This window comes from Ranitomeya imitator, chromosome 9, assembly GCF_032444005.1.
Source record: "Ranitomeya imitator isolate aRanImi1 chromosome 9, aRanImi1.pri, whole genome shotgun sequence".
In the NCBI taxonomy this organism is placed as follows: domain Eukaryota; kingdom Metazoa; phylum Chordata; class Amphibia; order Anura; family Dendrobatidae; genus Ranitomeya; species Ranitomeya imitator.
The window spans coordinates 8,372,540-8,392,662 of NC_091290.1; the positions used below are offsets into that span (position 1 = coordinate 8,372,540).

Genomic DNA, 20,123 nt, shown 5'->3' on the forward strand with positions numbered 1-20,123 from the left:
CTTTGGAGCTGGATGTGGCCCCCTTACATTCTGGGCCCCTGTGCGGCTGCTGAGCTGCTTTGGAGCTGGATGTGGCCCCTTACATTCTGGGCCCCTGTGCGGCTGCTGAGGTGCTTTGGAGCTGGATGTGGCCCCCTTACATTCTGGGCCCCTGTGCGGCTGCTGAGGTTGCTTTGGAGCTGGATGTGGCCCCCTTACATTCTGGGCCCCTGTGCGGATGCTGACGTTGCACCAATGAGGTGTCCACCGTCAGATTCAGCCAGACTCAGAACGTGTCAGTATTTTCTATGCCCATTACGTCTATGTTTTGCTTTTAAATTCGCTTTTCTGGATGGAGAGTCGTTTTTCATCACTTCTAGACTCGGGTGTACCAAGATGGCGCTTGCGTGACGTCACATAAACGTACTCTATTTCTGATTGGTTAATATTAGTAGCACCACCCAGTAATGTGTTCTACTCTGTGATTGGCCAGCTTCCGGCCGCTTTGTGTCCTACTCTGTGAGTGGTTGTTACGTTCTGCTTGGTGATTGGTGGAGATGCGGCACCACCGCAGTGGTTGATGGGAGTGAGAAAACATGGCGACAGCTGAGCCGAGTAAAGCGGAGATCCAAGCCGTGTTCAAGCGACTGCGGGCGGCGCCTACGAATAAGGTGAGTCCGGGGGCGGAGCGGGGCTACTGGCGGACGAGGCCTGCCGCTGTGATCCGGCAGGAGGAGCTGTGTGTGGTTTCTGTGGTGGACTACAAGTCCCAGCAGTCCCTCTGGAGATCGAGAAGAGGCCAATGATGGTCTTACTGATCCCAGGTGACACGCTGTTGCTCGCAGTTATCAGCCAGCGGCCACTCCGCTTCCCAGGACCAGATGATACTAAGATATGGGCAAATTACATATTTAAAGGGGCGGTGGGCTGCCATGTAATACTGCACCTCCCCCATAGAGGCCGCCACAGTAGGGGATCGGCTGATGGTGGCGATCAGAGGATTATCATGGCGGCTCTGGGATCATCGGGCTGGTGCGGGGCCGACCTCTAACAATTGACAAGGACCCTTAACGAGCGCTGATCTGGTGCCCGGGGCTCGTTATGGGCAGAAAGCTACGACCGTCATTGGATAGAACCCGAGCGATGGAAACCTCCAATGCCGACCTGTGGGAATAATGTTTATTATTGCATATTCCAGCTACAATGTCCTACTGTTCATTGGTGCACGAGTCGCTGTCTCCAACAATAGTGTTATATATTGTCAGTAATCCAGGACGTTCCCGCTGCTCACACTGTGTGTAGCTGGAGCACGTTCTGCTTTCACTTTACAAGCCGGCAGACGAGATGTAAGATCCCAAGCTGTAAGAAATACCAGTTGTAAGCTGCGTTATCTTTGTTCATGAATAAATCTATCTTCACTGCTGAACAGCTGGACTGTACACAGATTAATCCACTGCCAACATAACCACCCAGCCACCGTGCTGTCCAGGAGCTGTTTACTCACTAAGTCATAAAAACGAGAAGGTTGTGAAGAGAGAAACTAGTTCCCATTGCAGCCAATCACTTCAATTTTTAAAGTGTGCCTGAGAGGTGGAATCTCAGCGTGCTCTGTCCGAGGTGAACCCATGACTTCAACAACATTACTAACCACTGAGCCACCATGCTGCCCAGAAGATTATAGGTAGGTTATCAATATGACTAGCAGCAGCAATGGCAAGATCATGAAAGAGAAAGCTACATGCCCAAGGCATCAAATCAGTTAATTGATTTTAATTTCTGAAGTGTACCTGAGAGGCGGAATCTCATTATTGTTGGTCAGAGTTGAACCAATCACTCCAGTGCTAACCACTGAGCCACTGTACTAGTTGGCAACATCCATTGTTTTACCCGGCAAATGCAACAGTGCTGCACTATAAGCATCACCAAGCCACCACTATGCATCACTGTAGGAATCACTAAGCTCCCACTATGCTTCACTGTAGACATGCCCAAGCCCCCTGTCATGCTTCACTGTAGGCAGGGTGTTCCTTTCAGTGCTTGCTTCATTTTCCCTCCTCCAAACAGGACATAATGACACTAGCACTTTTGGTACACGGTAATGACACTGACACTTGGGTTACAGCATAATGACACTAACACTTTGAACAGGGAGTAATGATGCTGACAATTACTGAACAGAATAATTACACACCAATTCTTGGGCTAAATGATAATGACACTGACTCTTGGGATTCTCCTCTTTGTGGCTGGATGTTCATCTAGTTCTCATCATCCATTAATGACAATGGCGGGTGGGTGACGGAGGAGCCGGGCTCGTCCTCTAGGCCTCTCTGGATGTGAATTTTCCACTGACTGACAACAAACAGATCTCGCAAAAATAACTGGAAACACAAACAACCTGATCCTTTCATTATGTACATAAAGGAGTTCTCCACCTCGCTAAAAAGTAAAAACAACTGTGCTGCAGGGTCTAAAAAAATGAAATGACTCGCACGCTCCGATCCGCCCCTTCACTCTTGTCCTGGGGTCCCTCACCAGCCGCCCCCCTTCACTCTTGTTCTGGGGTCCCTCACCAGCCGCCCCCCTTCACTCTTGTTCTGAGGTCTCTCACCAGCCGCCCCTTTCACTCTTGTTTTGGGGTCCCTCACCAGCCTCCCCCTTCACTCTTGTTTTGGGGTCCCTCACCAGCCGCCCCCTTCACTCTTGTTCTGGGGTCCCTCACCAGCCGCCCCCCTTCACTCTTGTTCTGGGGTCCCTCACCAGCCGCCCCCTTCACTCTTGTTCTGGGGTCCCTCACCAGCCGCCCCCCTTCACTCTTGTTCTGGGGTGCCTCTCTAGCTGCCCCCCTTCTCTTGTTCTGGGGTTCCCTCACCAGCCGCCCCCCTTCACTCTTGTTCTGGGGTCCCTCACCAGCCGCCCCCCTTCACTCTTGTTCTGGGGTCCCTCACCAGCCGCCCCCTTCACTCTTGTTCTGAGGTCTCTCACCAGCCGCCCCTTTCACTCTTGTTTTGGGGTCCCTCACCAGCCTCCCCCTTCACTCTTGTTTTGGGGTCCCTCACCAGCCGCCCCTTCACTCTTGTTCTGGGGTCCCTCACCAGCCGCCCCCCTTCACTCTTGTTCTGGGGTCCCTCACCAGCCACCCCCTTCACTCTTGTTCTGGGGTCCCTCACCAGCCGCCCCCCTTCACTCTTGTTCTGAGGTCTCTCACCAGCCGCCCCTTTCACTCTTGTTTTGGGGTCCCTCACCAGCCTCCCCCTTCACTCTTGTTTTGGGGTCCCTCACCAGCCGCCCCCTTCACTCTTGTTCTGGGGTCCCTCACCAGCCGCCCCCCTTCACTCTTGTTCTGGGGTCCCTCACCAGCCGCCCCCTTCACTCTTGTTCTGGGGTCCCTCACCAGCCGCCCCCCTTCACTCTTGTTCTGGGGTGCCTCTCTAGCTGCCCCCCTTCTCTTGTTCTGGGGTTCCCTCACCAGCCGCCCCCCTTCACTCTTGTTCTGGGGTCCCTCACCAGCCGCCCCCCTTCACTCTTGTTTTGGGGTCCCTCACCAGCCTCCCCCCTTCACTCTTGTTCTGGGGTGCCTCTCTAGCTGCCCCCCTTCACTCTTGTTCTGGGGTCCCTTACCAGCCGCTCCCCTTCACTCTTGGGGTCCTCACCAGCCGCCCCCTTCACTCTTGTTCTGGGGTCCCTCACCAGCCGCCCCCTTCACTCTTGTTCTGGGGTCCCTCACCAGCCGCCCCCTTCACTCTTGTTCTGGGGTCCCTCACCAGCCGCCCCCTTCACTCTTGTTCTGGGGTCCCTCACCAGCCGCCCCCCTTCACTCTTGTTCTGGGGTCCCTCACCAGCCGCCCCCTTCACTCTTGTTTTGGGGTCCCTCACCAGCCTCCCCCCTTCACTCTTGTTCTGGGGTCCCTCACCAGCCGCTCCCCTTCACTCTTGGGGTCCCTCACCAGCCGCCCCCCTTCACTCTTGTTCTGGGGTCCCTCACCAGCCGCTCCCCTTCACTCTTGGGGTCCCTCACCAGCCGCCCCCTTCACTCTTGTTCTGGGGTCCCTCACCAGCCGCCCCCTTCACTCTTGTCCTGGGGTCCCTCACCAGCCTCCCCCCTTCACTCTTGTCCTGGGGTCCCTCACCAGCCTCCCCCCTTCACTCTTGTTCTGGGGTCCCTCACCAGCCTCCCCCCTTCACTCTTGTTCTGGGGTTCCTCACCAGCCTCCCCCCTTCACTCTTGTTCTGGGGTCCCTCACCAGCCGCCGCACTTCACTTTTGTCCTGGGGTCCCTCACCAGCCGCCCCCCTTCACTTTTGTCCTGGGGTCCCTCACCAGCCGCCCCCCTTCACTTTTGTCCTGGGGTCCCTCACCAGCCTCCCCCCTTCACTCTTGTTCTGGGGTCCCTCACCAGCCGCCGCACTTCACTCTTGTTCTGGGGTCCCTCACCAGCCCCCCCTTTACTCTTGTTCCGGGGTCCCTCACCAGCCGCCCCTTCCCCCTCTCGTTCTGGGGTCCCTCACCAGCCGCCCCCCCCCCTCTCGTTCTGGGGTCCCTCACCAGCCGCCCCCCCTCTTGCTTCGGGGTCCCTCACCAGCCGTTCCCCTAAATTCTTGTTCTGGGGTCCCTCACCAGCCTCCCCCCTTCACTCTTGTTCTGGGATCCCTCACCAGCCACCGCACTTCACTTTTGTCCTGGGGTCCCTCACCAGCCGCCCCCCTTCACTTTTGTCCTGGGGTCCCTCACCAGCCGCCGCACTTCACTCTTGTTCTGGGGTCCCTCACCAGCCTCCCCCCCCCCTCTCTTGTTCCGGGGTCCCTCACCAGCCCCCCCCCCCCCTCTCTTGTTCCGGGGTCCCTCACCAGCCGCCCCCCCCCCCCCTTCTCGTTCTGGGGTCCCTCACCAGCCGCCCCCCCCCCTCTTGTCCTGGGGTCCCTCACCAGCCCTCCCCCCCCCCCCCTCTCTTGTCCTGGGGTCCCTCACCAGCCCTCCCCCCCCCCCCTCTCGTTCTGGGGTCCCTCACCAGCCGCCGTACTTCCTCTTGCAGCCGGGATGAACATATGAACACAGTGTTGAGTACAGGGTGTACATGTAGGTGCTATCCCCATCTGGCCGGAGGAGTGGGCGCAGGGACCGCCGGGGACGTGGTCGAGGAGGTGGAGGACGCCGTCTATAACCTTGCTGCCCGTCCTCTGTGTTCCCATATTCCCATGTAGTTACAGCCATTACTCATCGCCTCCTGGGGCTGAAGCTCGTGTTTCGTAGTTTGGATGCAGGATGTGGAGCGTCGCCCTCCGCCGGTCCCTGTGTGCAGAGTCCGTGCTGCAGAGTCCGTGGCGCCATTACTTCCTCTGGTACCAGGCGTAGATGTAATACCCGATGACCAGTACGAGCTGCAGCGTTGCTTTTCCGTGACCCTTTGCGCAGGTTGCATTAGTGCAGTCGAGGCTGCCGCTCGCATTAACCCTTTCTCTGCCTTCCAGTCCTGCTTTGACTGTGGAGCCAAGAATCCCAGCTGGGCCAGTATTCCCTATGGCGTGTTCCTATGCATTGATTGCTCCGGCATACACCGGTCTCTGGGCGTCCACCTCAGCTTCATCAGGTGAGGCCATTGTGCTGCCTAGGGGTCTTGTATTGTTTTCGGGGTCTTCTAGCCTCCCACTGCTAATCATGGAGTCTGGTTGCGAGCTGCTGGTCTTGTGCCTCTGTCCGGATACTCATATGGCGCTGGGCCTTAATTCTGTCCTGCTGCGTAGGTGCGAGGCCTCGGGTACCGGGTCGCCCCTGTTCTGTGGCTGGTTCTGGTTCCACAGTGCACGTTTTCCTGCACACACCGGTCCATACAGCGCGCCACGTACAGGTCGTGCATGTAAAGATGAAGGTCCGCAGTATGGACCCTCCAATACCGTCAGCACGGACCTGGACAAGGAATTGACACTGCATGCTAACCTGATGCAGCAGAGGTCTCCCACCTGTGCCTCTCAGCTGTTGCAAAACTACAACTCCCAGCATGCCCCGACATCCGCAGGAGATGGGGGTTGTGCTTCTATGATAGGTCTGTGGCTCAGCCGAGGCGCCGATCATTAACATAGCGGCTTGTCTCATTGTCAGGTCCACAGAACTGGATTCCAACTGGAGCTGGTTTCAGCTGCGGTGTATGCAAGTCGGGGGCAATGCCAGCGCTGTGAGTATCTGGGGGGCAGCCCGGGTCTTGTCTGGGGTGAGGAACATTACACATTCTCCTTTTGTTTTTTGCAGAACGCCTTCTTCCACCAGCACGGCTGCACCACCAGCGACACCAACGCCAAGTACAACAGCCGCAGTGCTCAGATGTACCGGGAGAAGATCAGGCAACTGGCCGGCTCCGCCATGTCTAAGCATGGCACCGATGTGAGTGTCCTGAAGGGGGCGCTCTGCTGCAATGCTCCAGATTGTCTGGTTATTGCAGTGCGTCTTCTGCGTGGTCCCCACCACCACTCTTCTCAGTGCACGGCGCCTCCATAGTGGTCACATATTGACATTCACCTCTATGGATCGGTTTTGTTCTAGAAACCTCCTCTTTTTTTTTTTTTTCCTCGTTTATAAGGCGTCGATTGGCGCCATCTTCAGACTGATCAGACACTTCTTTTAGCCGCTTTTGAAGTCTGAAGTGGTTAACCCCTTCACGACATCTGACGCTTATTTCCATCATATATCATGTCCCTGACTTGATTAAATCAGTGGCTGGGGAAAGATGCGGGCTCAGCGTCGGAGCCCGCATCTTTCCCCAGCCACTGATTTAATCAGTCATTGTGTGGCTTTAACAGCCACAGGTGGATCAGAACTCCACCCTCAGCTGTTAACCAGTTAAATCCCGCTCTCAATTTTCTGACAGCGGGATTTAACAGGCGCCCTTCAGAAGTGTCAGGAAAAACAACTGCATCCTGTGATTGGCTGCAGCAGTCAGGTGATTTCAGCAGCATGTCTGATAATGTTCTATTCAATGTCACCTGAGCGAATGATCTTATAAATGGTGGAACAATGACTTCTCCGCTTCCTGTGTGGACGCAGACCATGGAGCGCACTGTGGGTAACGGTGGGCGACTATCAGTTGATTTACTTCTTGCTGATCCGCTCCCCCAGGGATCACTTCTTTTCCCCAGACAGCCCCTCCCTTTAATGTCCATCCATTTCTTACATTCATAAAGTCTTGGTATATTTCTGACGCTTTATTACACGAGGTCCATTGTTACGTTTGGACGCTGGATCGTGTTATCTGCCTCTGAGGATTTTGTTTTTGTTCTTTTTTCAGCTTTGGGTGGATGGGATGAATTTCTCTCTTGCAAACTCTCCAGAGAAGAAGGAGTCGGACTTCTTTGCTGAGCTTGCCCAGGTACGTCCTGCTCTCAGTCGCTGGGTGTTGGCAGTGTATGCTGGAGGCGGACGGCCTGTACGGACCGCACTGGTTCTCATGGGGACGTGATCCACTAATCCACATCGTGGGGGTTTTATATCTGACCGATTGCTGTTAATATTTCAGTCTTCCAGCTCCTGGGAAACGACACCAGTCCTAGAGCAATCGCCAGAGACCATCCAGCCAGCAGCCAGACCGCCAGCCGGTGCCCCCTCCGGAGCCGGTGCCCCCTCTGGAGCCGGCGCCCCATGTGAGCGTTTCCTCGTGCTGTCACTTGTGATGTCAGGTCTTTCTTTGTCTTCGCCGCCTCTCATCAGTTTCTTCCTGCAGGTTCGGAGTCGGGACCCAGTGTTGATAACCTGAGCACGTCGCCCAAAGCTACGATAGGTAGGTGACGCAGGCATTGCCCGTCAGCTCTTACTGTGTGGGGTGATGCCTGTGGAGGGAAGATGGCGGCTCCTTCTTTCTCCAGCAGGCGCTCCTCCTCTGCTGAATTGTCGTCCCTTCCTTCCCCAGACCAGGCCATGTGCCTCTGTGTTCAGGAGCCTTCCGTCAGCACAGGTGACCATGGCTGCTGTGTGCGTGGCATGTCTGTGCAGTGCACACCGGCTCTTTCCCCCTGGCTTTACTTGGTGACTTTGCCGGTTGTTTGCTTGATTTGGATTTCTAGCCAGATGTGGAGACACTGGAATCGCCCATTGATGATCCACACACGTGGACGTTCATCATCCGGGTCCTGTCGTACTAACCATACCCAGTGTTTGGCATGGGGGTCACTACCGCGCTCTGCCACAAGATTACTAACGTGGAGCCCATGTACATTGCCACCATTTTTACCATCTTTGCTGCTTTCTTGTAGAGGTGAAACCTTCTCTCATCGGGAAGAAGAAACCTACAGCCGCCAAGAAAGGGGTAAGTCCTATAAGATAAGTGGTGAGAGTCTGTAACCTGGACGAATGGTCCTAATACCGCACTCCCTTACAGTTAGGGGCGAAGAAGGGGCTCGGTGCCCAGAAAGTGAGCAGCCAAAGCTTCAGCGAGATTGAGAAGAAGGCGCAGGTGGCTGAGAAGCTAAGGGAGCAGCAGGCCGCAGAGCTCCAGAAGGAAGCGGAGGAGTCACTGTGAGTATCCGTGCGTGCGCTGCCATCAGTCTGTATATACGGGGTGTACCCTCACCATGCCTCTATGTCCAGGGTCTCCTCCATGAGGCTGGCTTACCAAGAGCTTCAGATAGATCTCAAGAAGGAGGAGAAGAAGCTGCAGAACTTGGAGGGAAAGAAGAGAGAACAGGCTGAGCGCCTGGGGATGGGCCTGGCTTCCCGCAGGTACGTGGCTGCCCTCCAGGGTTATACCGAGCGCTGCATTATCGGGGCTACCAGCTGTATGTCGCTCGTCCCTCCCACACTTCAGCTTTCGTATAAAATTATTTGGAAACCTCTTTTCTTGAACCCATTATTCCTCGGTGCCATTCCTCTGTCCTTGCTGCAACTGTACAAATTGAGTTGGACAATACTGTTCCCTTCTGTGCCCAAAAGTCTGATATTGGAAATTTTCCCAGAGGAAGATTATGTTCCATCTTTGATTGTATTAGGCCCTGTTCAGATGTCTGTGATATATACGGCCTGTGCTCGGATCACCAGGTCTCCTGTCCTTCACGGACTGCCACCATATAACAGGAGGCCCGGATGTCGTGGCCCGGATGTCTTAGCCTGTACCTGGGCTGTGCAGCTAGACTTTGTGGCATTTTGCGGCAGGGTTCCCACGTCTAACTTTCCTTTTTACGCTTCTCTTTTGTCTAGCTCCGTCTCGCACTCGGTTCTGTCGGAGATGCATGTGATTGAGCAAGAGACGCCTGTGGTGACCAAGTCGTCCCGATCTCATCTTGACCTGATGGAGGACGCCAGCTTCACCTCTGGACCTCCGAAGTACGTTTCATTTTGTGTCCTGTGGTTTCTGATGGTGTCGCTTAGTTATAGCTGAAGATCCAAGATGTGAAACTAGAAGATACTCCACGTAATCCTATCTCAGGGATGAAATGTTCTTCTCGCTCTTTAGATATAAAGATAACCCGTTCTCACTGGGGGAAGGATTTAGTCCACGGTGGGAAAACGAGATCTCAACGTGGGGATCCGCAGAGAAGGCCGAGGAGGAGCGAGAGGTGACCATCTCCAGCATTCAGCCCGCACGAGACCGGTGAGTATGCGGCCACTGCCGGCTGCTCCGCTCCGTACAGACAGCGTCACATCCGCTGTACAAAACTCTTTATGGCTCCAAAGGGGATTGTTGTATGGTGCAGACAACTGCGCTCCCCGCACTGTGAGGTGATCACTCGGCTCAGCTTCTAGCAGCGATAACCACAGTGATGAGCGAGCAGGCTCGGATAAGGTGTTATCAGGCTCGAGTGCTGACAGAGTATTTTCGGCGTGCTCGAATACTATAATCGAGTCCCCACGGCTGCATGTCTCGCGGTTGTTAGGCTATCCCGTCATGTGGTGCGACTGTCGGACAGCCGAACATACGCCGAAAATACTCTGTCAGCATGATAACACCTTATCCGAGCACGGTCGCTCATCACTAATAGCCACCTATGAAATATGGAGACGCCTGTTGTGGGAAAACTGATTTATGGCGGGTAATGCCGTATTGGGGGGGGGGTCCGTGAAGCATAAGGCTCAGTCTTCATCCCCTCCCTATAGATTGAACCTTTTCATGTCTCAGTATTTCCTGTGTAAAGTTCATCGGTTGGTGAATATAATGCAAGGAAGAAAAGCACAAATGTTAAAACGCAAGAAGATCTTCACAGCGTTAGTAGTTGGGGTAATGGAGGAACGCTGCCTTTACTTACGCCATCATCTTTCTATCGCAGACCTGCAAATAGGAGAAAGCCAGAGAGCGCCGCGGCTCCGGAGTCCAATGAAGCTCGCACAAAATTTGCCAGCGCAAAAGCGATCTCGTCAGACATGTTCTTCGGGAGAGAGCAGGATGCTGAGGTACGGTCTCCGACTCCCACGTGTGAATTGTGCCGGCGCGTCTTCTAGTTAGGGACTTTTTATTATACCTTTACCACTTGGCCAAATGCAAACACCAGAAAAAGCCCCAGCACAAACCAGTAGGTCCCAGTTCACCAGCCAGAGGCCGGGGATACATTCTTTTCACTTTTCTGGATGGTGGGTATGCTGTTTATTTAAATGGGTTATCTGGTGCAAATAGTTTATTGACCTGCACCAGTCAGGAAAAGGGGCACGTTAATCCCCGATCAACAGGAGCGGCGGTCGGGGGTCCGCATCGCTGCTCCATTCTAATGGGTATATCACATTAGGAAAAAATTGGAGATAGGTCCAAATGTAACAAAATACAAAATTTATTAAATATACAACGTCAGTTATAATATACACAGTACAAGACTAGAATCGGGAAAAAGTGGGGCAAAAGTCCTGACAAACAAGATGGAACAATGGCCAGCATGGGTAAGGGAAACAGGCTAAGTGCCGTCAGTAAATAAATGAACCCAGGGTATAGTATCAGTATTAGGTCCAATGACTAGTTTAAATCAGATGTATGATGTAGTGCGCACTACCATCTGAGTACACCCCGGTTCACAAACCACCAAATGTGCTTACCCATGATGTGCCAAGTCAGGACCGATGCCCCCCGCCGCCACCGACGCGCGTTTCGCCTTCTTTGTCAAGGTGCGGTGATATTTAATAAATTTTGTATTTTGTTACATTTGGACCTATCTCCAATTTTTTCCTAATGTGATATATATCTGATAGGGAGAGTCCTGTTGGTGCACTGATGTGAGACATGTGTATCGTGGTTTGTCTCAACAGCACCATTTCACCCATGGTACCTTATATGGTTTATGTTTATTTATCCATTCTAATGAGGTAGGATTGTCTCCTTCTGCCGATCGGTGCAGGTTCCAGTGGTCGGACCCCCCTGATCTATGTTATCACCTGTCCTTTAGATGGATGATCGCTTTTCACCAGACAGCCCTTTACCTGTTCAGACCTGTGCTGCGGAGCGCAGGAGGCCACCGCGAAATTGTGTAGTGCGGGATTCTGTTCAGCTGTCGCCCGAGTGCTTATGCCAAACATGCCGTGTGTAGCCCCCCATGTCAGGTTACATCTCCCTATTCCTGCATTTTAATAAAGTCCTTCACGTTACCAGTGGCAATGATGTTAATTGCGCTGAGCGGACGAGTATCTGACCTGCTGCCGCCCGGACTAGTCCGACCTATTAGCTTGTGATTAGATCCAAATTAAAAGTTGTTTTAGCGAAGAAGTGAAAGACTTTATGAAGATGCAGGAATGGCGCGGTGTAGCCATATGGTGACGGTTCGGGTACATACGGGGTCTGACAGGTTCCCACTCAGCTCTGACCCCCCCATTGTATGTTCTGCCCGAGTTTGGTGGGATTCCTCCTCGATTGCCCCCGGGGCATGTATGGGGGAGGACGGATGTGCCGGCCGTCTGCACAGTGCTGCGGGGTTAGTAATATGGAGTGAATTGCAGTCGCTCCTCGTCCGCCTCCTCGTCCGCCTCCATTCTTTCTTCATCTATCGTTTTTCCAGTAGATTTTCTTTAGTAATCAGGTTAGTGTTCCCCTTAATGGCGGCTCTCTGCTTACTGTCTTATATTCTGCACAAAGCTATGTTTTCCCCCAGGACACTGAGTCATTGGTGTGGAAATCACCAGCCCGGTGTCCTCGTGCGCTCCGCATCGCTCCGCACCGATATTCCCTCTGCTGTGTCACATTCTATAAGGCTGGGTTCACCTTGCGTTATGTGAACCCGTTTAACGGACTACGTTACACCGCGGCATAACGCGGTGTAACGTAGTCTGTTAACGCCGCCATTGCTTGTAATGGCGAACGCATCGCTAGCGCACGCCCACATTGGGTGTGCGCTAGCGATGTGCCGTCATTTGAGTGACGGACCTCGAACGCTGCTTGCAGCGTTCGCGGTCCGTTCCTCACTAGCGCAGATCGGGCATCTGCGCTAGCAGGATCGGCAAACGCGATCCCTTTTGGGACATTGCGTTAGCGCAGTCTGTAGCGCTATGCGCTAAGCGGACTGCCCTAACGCAATGTGAACCTAGCCTTACCTTGGTGGCAGGAGCGGTCATCAGGGTGGCACAGATTTATGGCCGTCACTTCCACCATCGCTGTAGAGCCGCCGTGTGTCCTCACGGGGAGACGAGGGCCCAGCTTTGTTCTGGTATTGTGCAGGGGCCTTGTGAGAAAGTCCATCTGATGAAGCAGGGGCGGATGTGTTGGGCTCACGCTGTAGAGACCCCTGTAAGATGATTCATGTGCTGTTTCTGGCCGGACCTCTGCACAGTGCTCGCCGTCTTCTCTAGACATTGCTGCTGCACAACATGGAGGATCGCGCTGGTGTAAAGCTTCTGGAGCTGGGGGCAGTCAGACACTGTTTAGGGTTAGAAGATCCCGGGGGTCCCATTGGCACATGGCTCCCATCTCTGTTAACCCTTGACATGTCGGGTGGGTGTGTATGGGTTGCTCAGGAGCGGAGCCTGCTCTGTGGACGGTGGGTGCCGGCTGTATAGCTTTGACGTGCGTCCGTAATTGATAAGCCCATGCAATGAGTTAACGCCTCAGATGCCGCGATTGCTACTGATTGTGGCGTCTAAGTGTTTATAGAGGGGGAAGATGCGGAGACCCCCTATATCTGCTGAAACAGATGATGGACTGTGTAATGTGCAGACACATCTGCTCCACCAGAGTGACGGCTGCGGTTACCAAGGAGTGGATCCGGGTCCAGTACGATGGAGAATTAATAATGGTTCCCATTTTGTTTGCAGTATGAAGCCAGATCTCGCCTGCAGCAGTTGTCCTCCAGTACGTCCATCAGCTCCGCCGACCTCTTCGGAGAGTCAGACGCCGTGAATCCAGGTGACGCTTCTTTCCGTGCATTAAATTGTATTATAGTTGAGTAATTTTGGATTATCGGATAACGGCAAATCTACTACCTGCAGCGTCCCGGCGCCTCTTCTGATTAGCAGGCGCCATCATGTCACGTAACAGCGCTGCAGGGCCGGCTAATCGGAGGAGGCGCTGCTGCTTCTGGTGCGGAGGCTGCTGGACCCCGGTGATCGGAAGGTTTTTTTGCTCATGTCTAGTTTTTATCCACTTCTGTATTCATGAACTTATTGCGACCCCCAGTATTCGTGAATGTACTGCGACCCCCAGTATTCGTGAATGTACTGCGACCCCCAGTATGCGTGATTGTACAGTGACCCCCAGTATTCGTGAATGTATTGCGACCCCCAGTATTAGTGAATGTACTGCGACCCCCAGTATGCGTGATTGTACAGTGTCCCCCAGTATTCGTGAATGTATTGTGACCCCCAGTATTAGTGAATGTATTGCGACCCCCAGTATTAGTGAATGTATTGCGACCCCCAGTATTAGTGGATGTATTGCGACCCGCGGTATTCATGGATGTATTGTGACCCCCAGTATTAGTGGATGTATTGCGACCCCCGGTATTCATGGATGTATTGTGACCCCCAGTATTCGTGAATGTACTGCGACCCCCAGTATGCGTGATTGTACAGTGACCCCCAGTATTCGTGAATGTATTGCGACCCCCAGTATTAGTGAATGTACTGCGACCCCCAGTATGCGTGATTGTACAGTGTCCCCCAGTATTCGTGAATGTATTGTGACCCCCAGTATTAGTGAATGTATTGCGACCCCCGGTATTAGTGAATGTATTGCGACCCCCGGTATTAGTGAATGTATTGCGACCCCCGGTATTCATGGATGTATTGCGACCCCCGGTATTCATGGATGTATTGCGACCCCCGGTATTCATGGATGTATTGCGACCCCCGGTATTCATGGATGTATTGTGACCCCCAGCTGGCGTTTCCCTCGGTAATGTCATCCCATCCGCAGACATCACCCACTTCAAGCAAGGAGTGAAGTCTGTTGCCGGCAAGATGGCGGTCCTGGCCAACGGCGTGATGAACTCCCTCCAGGTGCCACTTCTTCTAATCCCTGCATTTGTCTGCCGCCTCCATTATGTGCCATATTAACCCCCGGCTGCCTGTCTTTCCGCAGGATCGATACAGCTCCTATTAAATCATCAGGAAGATGAAGTCGGATCCTGCTGTAGCATTGTCCTATATTACTTATCTATAGGGCCCAGGAAATGGGGGGTCCGGACGGGCGTAATCTGCTGTGTCCCCCTTTATAGAAAATAACCGCTTCAGTATTTCTAACCCCACGTCCACTGCCGGAGCATTTCTCACCCACGTCCAGTGTCCGCCGTCGCTTGTGCCCATCAGCTGCTGCTCCCCGGCGAGGGACGCCCCGGACTGTGTGCTTTATCTTGTGTGTTAGTGTGAGATCACTCTATGGGGGTCTCTTATGACGGCAGGGTCTTCTGTATAGCATGTGATGACTGCGTTGTAGGCAGGATGAGACACTGATAATGGAGGAGACCTGGTGCCCCCCATCCTAGAGAATTGATGACTGTTACTGTCGGGATGAGGCGGCCATCATGTCCTGCATTATTCCGTGTCACTATTGTGGTTTTAATATTTTAATCTTTTGCAAGTGTGGAGCGTACGGGGCCACGAGGAGAGTCGCGTTCACTGCGTCCCAGCATGGCGGGAGAGACTCCATAGAGACCGGCTGCATGAGTATTTATTTTGTCGTCTCCTGGTGCACAGCTGCCGTCGGGTGCAAGACTGGGTGCGGCGATTTTACTCTCCGATGTTATTTACACTGGTGACCCTGCATAAGTGAATAAAGATACTGAGGCTCGAGTGTGGGCTGTGTGACTCCTCCGGTGTAACGTGACGGCGAGGCCGCGGGCTCCATACCGGCTGTGCCCACCGGCCAGAACAAAGGACGTGGGGCCGATTCAGCAGTTGGTGCCATAAAATGGTCTGAAATAAGGCCGAACTTGCACATCTCTGTTGCACAAAAGTTTTGACTTTTGGGGTTTTTTAGTCCCCCGGAGTTTAGAGCTGCGCGGACTGTCAAATTCACCATAATCGATGCCGCAAAATGGTAAATTTCGGGCACACGGTGGCTGGAAGAGGCGCCAAATTTACTAATAAGACACCGGCCTCGTGCTCAATGTGTCATCTCTTACATTTTACTGGCAGAAAAAAACGCCAGAACTGATGATTTGTTCCCATGTGGCAAATTCAGGATCTCCGCCTGTATTGGGTTTATGCACCAGATTAGTACAAGTAATAAAAGGTGACCCCTGCTCCCATCTCTACGGCCTCGTTCACATGCTCAGTATTTTACATCACTGTTTGTAGCCAAAGTCCGGAGCGGGACAGAGGAGAAATCTAAGAGAAACTCGTCACCACTGCTGTATTATCACATCCTGGCCGAATACTGAGCGCGGCGTTATGTGAACGGCCGAGTGCACAGCACAAGGCACAGATGCAATCCGCAAATGGAACTGCTCTGACACGGAAGGTTTGTCTTTATAAAACAACTGTTCCCACCCCGCACCGGAGCTCGGGGCGCCATTACTTGGCCAAACAGTTCGGTGCAACTTGTCTCTATCGCTTCATTGGGGGACACAGGTAACCATGGACGTATGCTGCTGCCACTATGCAAAAAGAAGGAAACTAGCTCCTCAGCAGTGTCCACCCCACCGCCCGGCACCAAGCGCCTCAGGTTTAGCTCAGTAGGAGGCAGACATGGATCTGTTTCCAGGTCCGTCTTTTCCTTTTCTCGTCACCTGTTGTGTTTTTATGAATCTTTTCCCTTTTTCTTCCAGGTTTCTCCTCGTACAGGGTAACTGGGTGTAATCCTCCTCCTGTTTTCCCCACAGTTGTGCGACCGGGAGAGCAGTGTGGTATTGCCCACTCTCGGACCCGCAGGCAGGGCCTAGTCTCCTGTCACCTCACGGGGCTTCAGGGTGATTCTCGGTGGACGCTCCTAGCCTTTTCTCCACCCCTCTCCTTGGAGCGGGCTGGAAGGATGACGGTGGTCACCAGCGGTGGTCTTTCCCCTTCTTGTAAGGGGTTGACACCATCTTCTGCACCATCCGAACCAACGACTGTGAGGGAAGGAGGATTCCATAGCTCAGTGACCCTCCTCCAGCCAGGGGCTCCTGACATCACCCTCAAGGGCAAAGGATTCGGGACTCACTGTGTCCTACCCCTGACCCCACAGCCCAGTGGTTGGCATTATTGCTCTTCAGCAGTTGGGTCCTGGGTTCTCATCCCATGATGGACTTGAAACTCCTTTCCCTGCAGGGAACCCATGCAGGTTCTGTCGCGGCAGGCGGCGATGCGCTGCAATGTCCTCCGGCCCTCCTCTTCTAATTTAGTCCCTGCCTTGGGCCTTCACTCAGCAACCACCATTTTGTTTTCTTTTCAGCCACGTCCCCTTCCCGGCTCTATGGTCAATCAGCGCGCGCCTTCCAGTGAGCGCGCTGTCCTTAATCCAGTGAGAGCTTTCTCTTCCCCTCCCTCACTGGGTCACGCTTTTCCCGTGTTATAATGGCGCGCTTTTCAAGCCTATGACAGGGCCTCTTCCTGCAGCTCGGTCCACGCCCTCGGCAAAATGGCCAATCAGCAGGTGGTGGTGGGACCCTCGCACACATGCTACCCGGCTCATGAAACTGCCGGTTTACCTACCTTCGGGTGTGCAAGTCAGCGCCAGCTCTCATCTGACAGCCTGCACACCGCTCGCTTCGCATCACTGCCAACGGATCCAGGGGACCCAGATACAACTACTGTCGCTGACTTCGGGCAGGTCCTGCCATAACTGATCCTACCCCCTTTCTTTCTTCTCAGGGGATTAACCATTAACAGCAGTCCCCTCATTTAAAGGCGGCTCCTGCCCGCACCGCTTCTATTATAATACTCTCCGCCTGTGCCCTCTGTATAAATAGGTGCCTTCAGGCCAGTCTTCGGCTTTTCTGCCAGACTTGCACCCTTTTTTTCTATCATCCCCGCATCACAGGAGCTCCGTGCTGGCTGGGATGAGCGCACACCACCTGCCCTGGAGGGGGCTGTTGCTACGTCACAATATGTTCTTTCTGACCTAACCACAGTGTCACAACTTTTGATCAAGTTCTAGGATGCTTACCAACTCGCCCCCGCCACCAGAGGCTTGCCAACTCGCCCCCGCCACCAGAGGCTTACCAGCTCGCCCCCGCCACCAGAGGCTTACCAGCTCGCCCCCGCCACCAGAGGCTTACCAGCTCGCCCCCGCCACCAGAGGCTTACCAGCTCGCCCCCGCCACCAGAGGCTTACCAGCTCGCCCCCGCCACCAGAGGCTTACCAGCTCGCCCCCGCCACCAGAGGCTTACCAGCTCGCCCCCGCCACCAGAGGCTTACCAGCTCGCCCCCGCCACCAGAGGCTTACCAACTCGCCCCCGCCACCAGAGGCTTACCAATTCGCCCCGGCCACCAGAGGCTTACCAACTCGCCCCCTGCCACCAGAGGCTTACCAACTCTCCCCTGCCACCAGACGCTTACCAACTCGCCCCCTGCCACCAGAGGCTTACCAACTCTCCCCTGCCACCAGACGCTTACCAACTCTCCCCCGCCACCAGACGCTTACCAACTCGCCCCCTGCCACCAGAGGCTTACCAACTCTCCCCCGCCACCAGACGCTTACCAACTCTCCCCCGCCACCAGACGCTTACCAACTCGCCCCCGCCACCAGACGCTTACCAACTCAGCCCCGCCACCAGACGCTTACCAACTCAGCCCCGCCACCAGAGGCTTACCAACTCAGCCCCGCCACCAGAGGCTTACCAACTCAGCCCCGCCACCAGAGGCTTACCAAATCGCCCCCGCCACCAGAGGCTTACCAACTCGCCCCCGCCACCAGTGCTCTGAGCGCATCCTACGTTGATTCGCATGTACCAGGACTACGTCCAGGACGCTGGCTACACTCCAGTTTTGTCCAGCACTCCGGGACGCCACCAGTTGTTCCGCTACGGTTTCCATCCATATTGTTGCCATTCGGAGGTTTTTTCTTTGGTTGAGGGCCTGGAATCTGGATCCATCTTCCAATAAGTCCCTTACTAATCTCCCTTTCCAGAGTTTTAAGCTGTTTTAGGTCCAAGTTGGTCCAGATAATCTCAAACGCTACCAGCTGTAAGGGCACTCTCCTTCCTCAGCCTAACCCAAGACGCCCCTTCACCAGGAGGCGCTCTCTCTAGTTTTGTTCCTTTCATCCTTTTTTCTCTTACTGGGCCCTCCTCTCATCAGGACCTTCTACCCACAGGGAGAGGAGAAGACTGTTCTGCAAGGCAGCTCCTCGCTGCCATTCAAAAAGTCTATCCTTGAAGTCCTCAGGGTCTCTTTCCAACAGTTTATTTCTCTACATGATGGGTCGCTCCCACCTTGCAGACAATTGGGCCTCTCCGATTCGCGATTCAGGAGCTCTACCAATTTATAGACTTCCTTTTGGATTGGCTTCTGCCCCAGAGTGCTTACGAAGGTTATGGCATCCGTCAGAGCCTTTCCTTGTTCCTAGGGGATACTTATTCATTATCTGAACGTTCTGTGGTTCAAGGGTCTGTTCTACTGATCATGTTCAGTCTTCTCTGGACACTCGCCTGTCTCAGCTGTATGGCCAACAAGGGAAAGTCTGCCCTTATATCGTCTCACCGTCTAGTGTTCTTGGGCATGCTGTTCGACACCGCTAGTGCCAAGGGCCTTCTTCCAGAAGAAAGGATCTCCTCTCTCTGTCTAAGGATCCGTTTTCTTTTACGGCCGGCTCCACATCCCCCATGACTCTGCATGACAGTACTACGAAGGATGATTGCCACTATGGAAGCTGTACCTTTTGCCTAGTTCCATGTCTGTTTCCTTTATCGGGCTCTCCGGTCTGCTTAGGACAAAAGGTTCCCTTCTAAGCTGATGAGCTTGGTGCCAGGCGGTGGGGTGTACATTGCGGAGGATCTATTTTCCTTTTTTGCCTAGTTTGTCTCCTAGTGACACCCATGGTCACCTGTGTCCCCCCCCAATGAAGGCTCCAAGAATGAGATTTTACCATGAGTACCAAAAATCCCTCTTTCCATCTATCCCTGCCCTTCTGTGGCTCCTATAATGCCGGATTTGTTATGCAGGGGAGAGGACCACAGAGATGGATGAAAAACAAATTGGTGGGCAAATGCACTGACCTCCTCGGCCTCGCCAGGGGTTCACTGACCTTCTTGGCCATCCTAGGGGTTCACTGACCTTCTTGGCCATCCTAGGGGTTCACTGACCTTCTTGGCCATCCTAGGGGTGCACTGACCTTCTTGGCCATCCTAGGGGTGCACTGACCTCGGCCACCCCAGGGGTGCACTGACCTTCTCGGCCATCCTAGAGGTGCACTGACCTCCTCGGCCACCCCAGGGGTGCACTGACCTCCTCGGCCACCCCAGGGGTGCACTGACCTCCTCGGCCACCCCAGGGGTGCACTGACCTCCCCGGCCCCCCCAAGGGTGCACGGAGTGACTAATGGCCTTGAACAGTCAGCTATGTTCTCCGAGCTCAGTAGCTAAATATTATTGCACTCAGTCAAACATTTGCACCAGAAGCTCCGGGCACTTACTGTTATACTTCTGGGGAGAGAAGCCAAGGTACGCATTTTGTAGGAAGGTGCTGCCTGTACTGGACGACCGGCATCTGAGAGTTAATGTGGTAGCACCTGTATTGTTTGGGTACAAGCTGCAACGGCCTGCGAGCCCCCCACACACAGGACGAGGGTCTTTATAACATGAATACCTTTGTATCCTCGTGATACATTGTTCTTATCCTC

General features: G+C 54.0%; 1 protein-coding gene across 4 annotated transcripts; it reads left to right on the forward strand.

Moving 5' to 3' along the window:
* The first annotated feature begins 525 nt into the window (after nt 1–525).
* On the forward strand, nt 526–15,153 carry ARFGAP2 (ARF GTPase activating protein 2). 4 transcript variants are annotated; one of them, XM_069740287.1, is made up of 17 exons: nt 530–650; nt 5,448–5,566; nt 6,076–6,148; nt 6,223–6,354; nt 7,256–7,336; nt 7,484–7,607; nt 7,688–7,744; nt 7,874–7,918; nt 8,217–8,269; nt 8,342–8,478; nt 8,551–8,682; nt 9,157–9,282; nt 9,413–9,550; nt 10,224–10,347; nt 13,180–13,270; nt 14,243–14,361; nt 14,444–15,153. In XM_069740287.1, exons 1-17 carry the CDS (start codon nt 576–578, stop codon nt 14,462–14,464), a joined length of 1,647 nt encoding a protein of 548 aa, XP_069596388.1. In that variant the 5' UTR covers nt 530–575; the 3' UTR covers nt 14,465–15,153. The 4 variants fall into 4 exon arrangements, with proteins under 4 accessions (XP_069596390.1, XP_069596391.1, XP_069596388.1 ...); XM_069740288.1 differs by having other exon boundaries at nt 14,279–14,361; XM_069740289.1 differs by lacking the exon at nt 7,874–7,918 and having other exon boundaries at nt 526–650.
* The last annotated feature ends 4,970 nt before the right edge of the window (nt 15,154–20,123 follow it).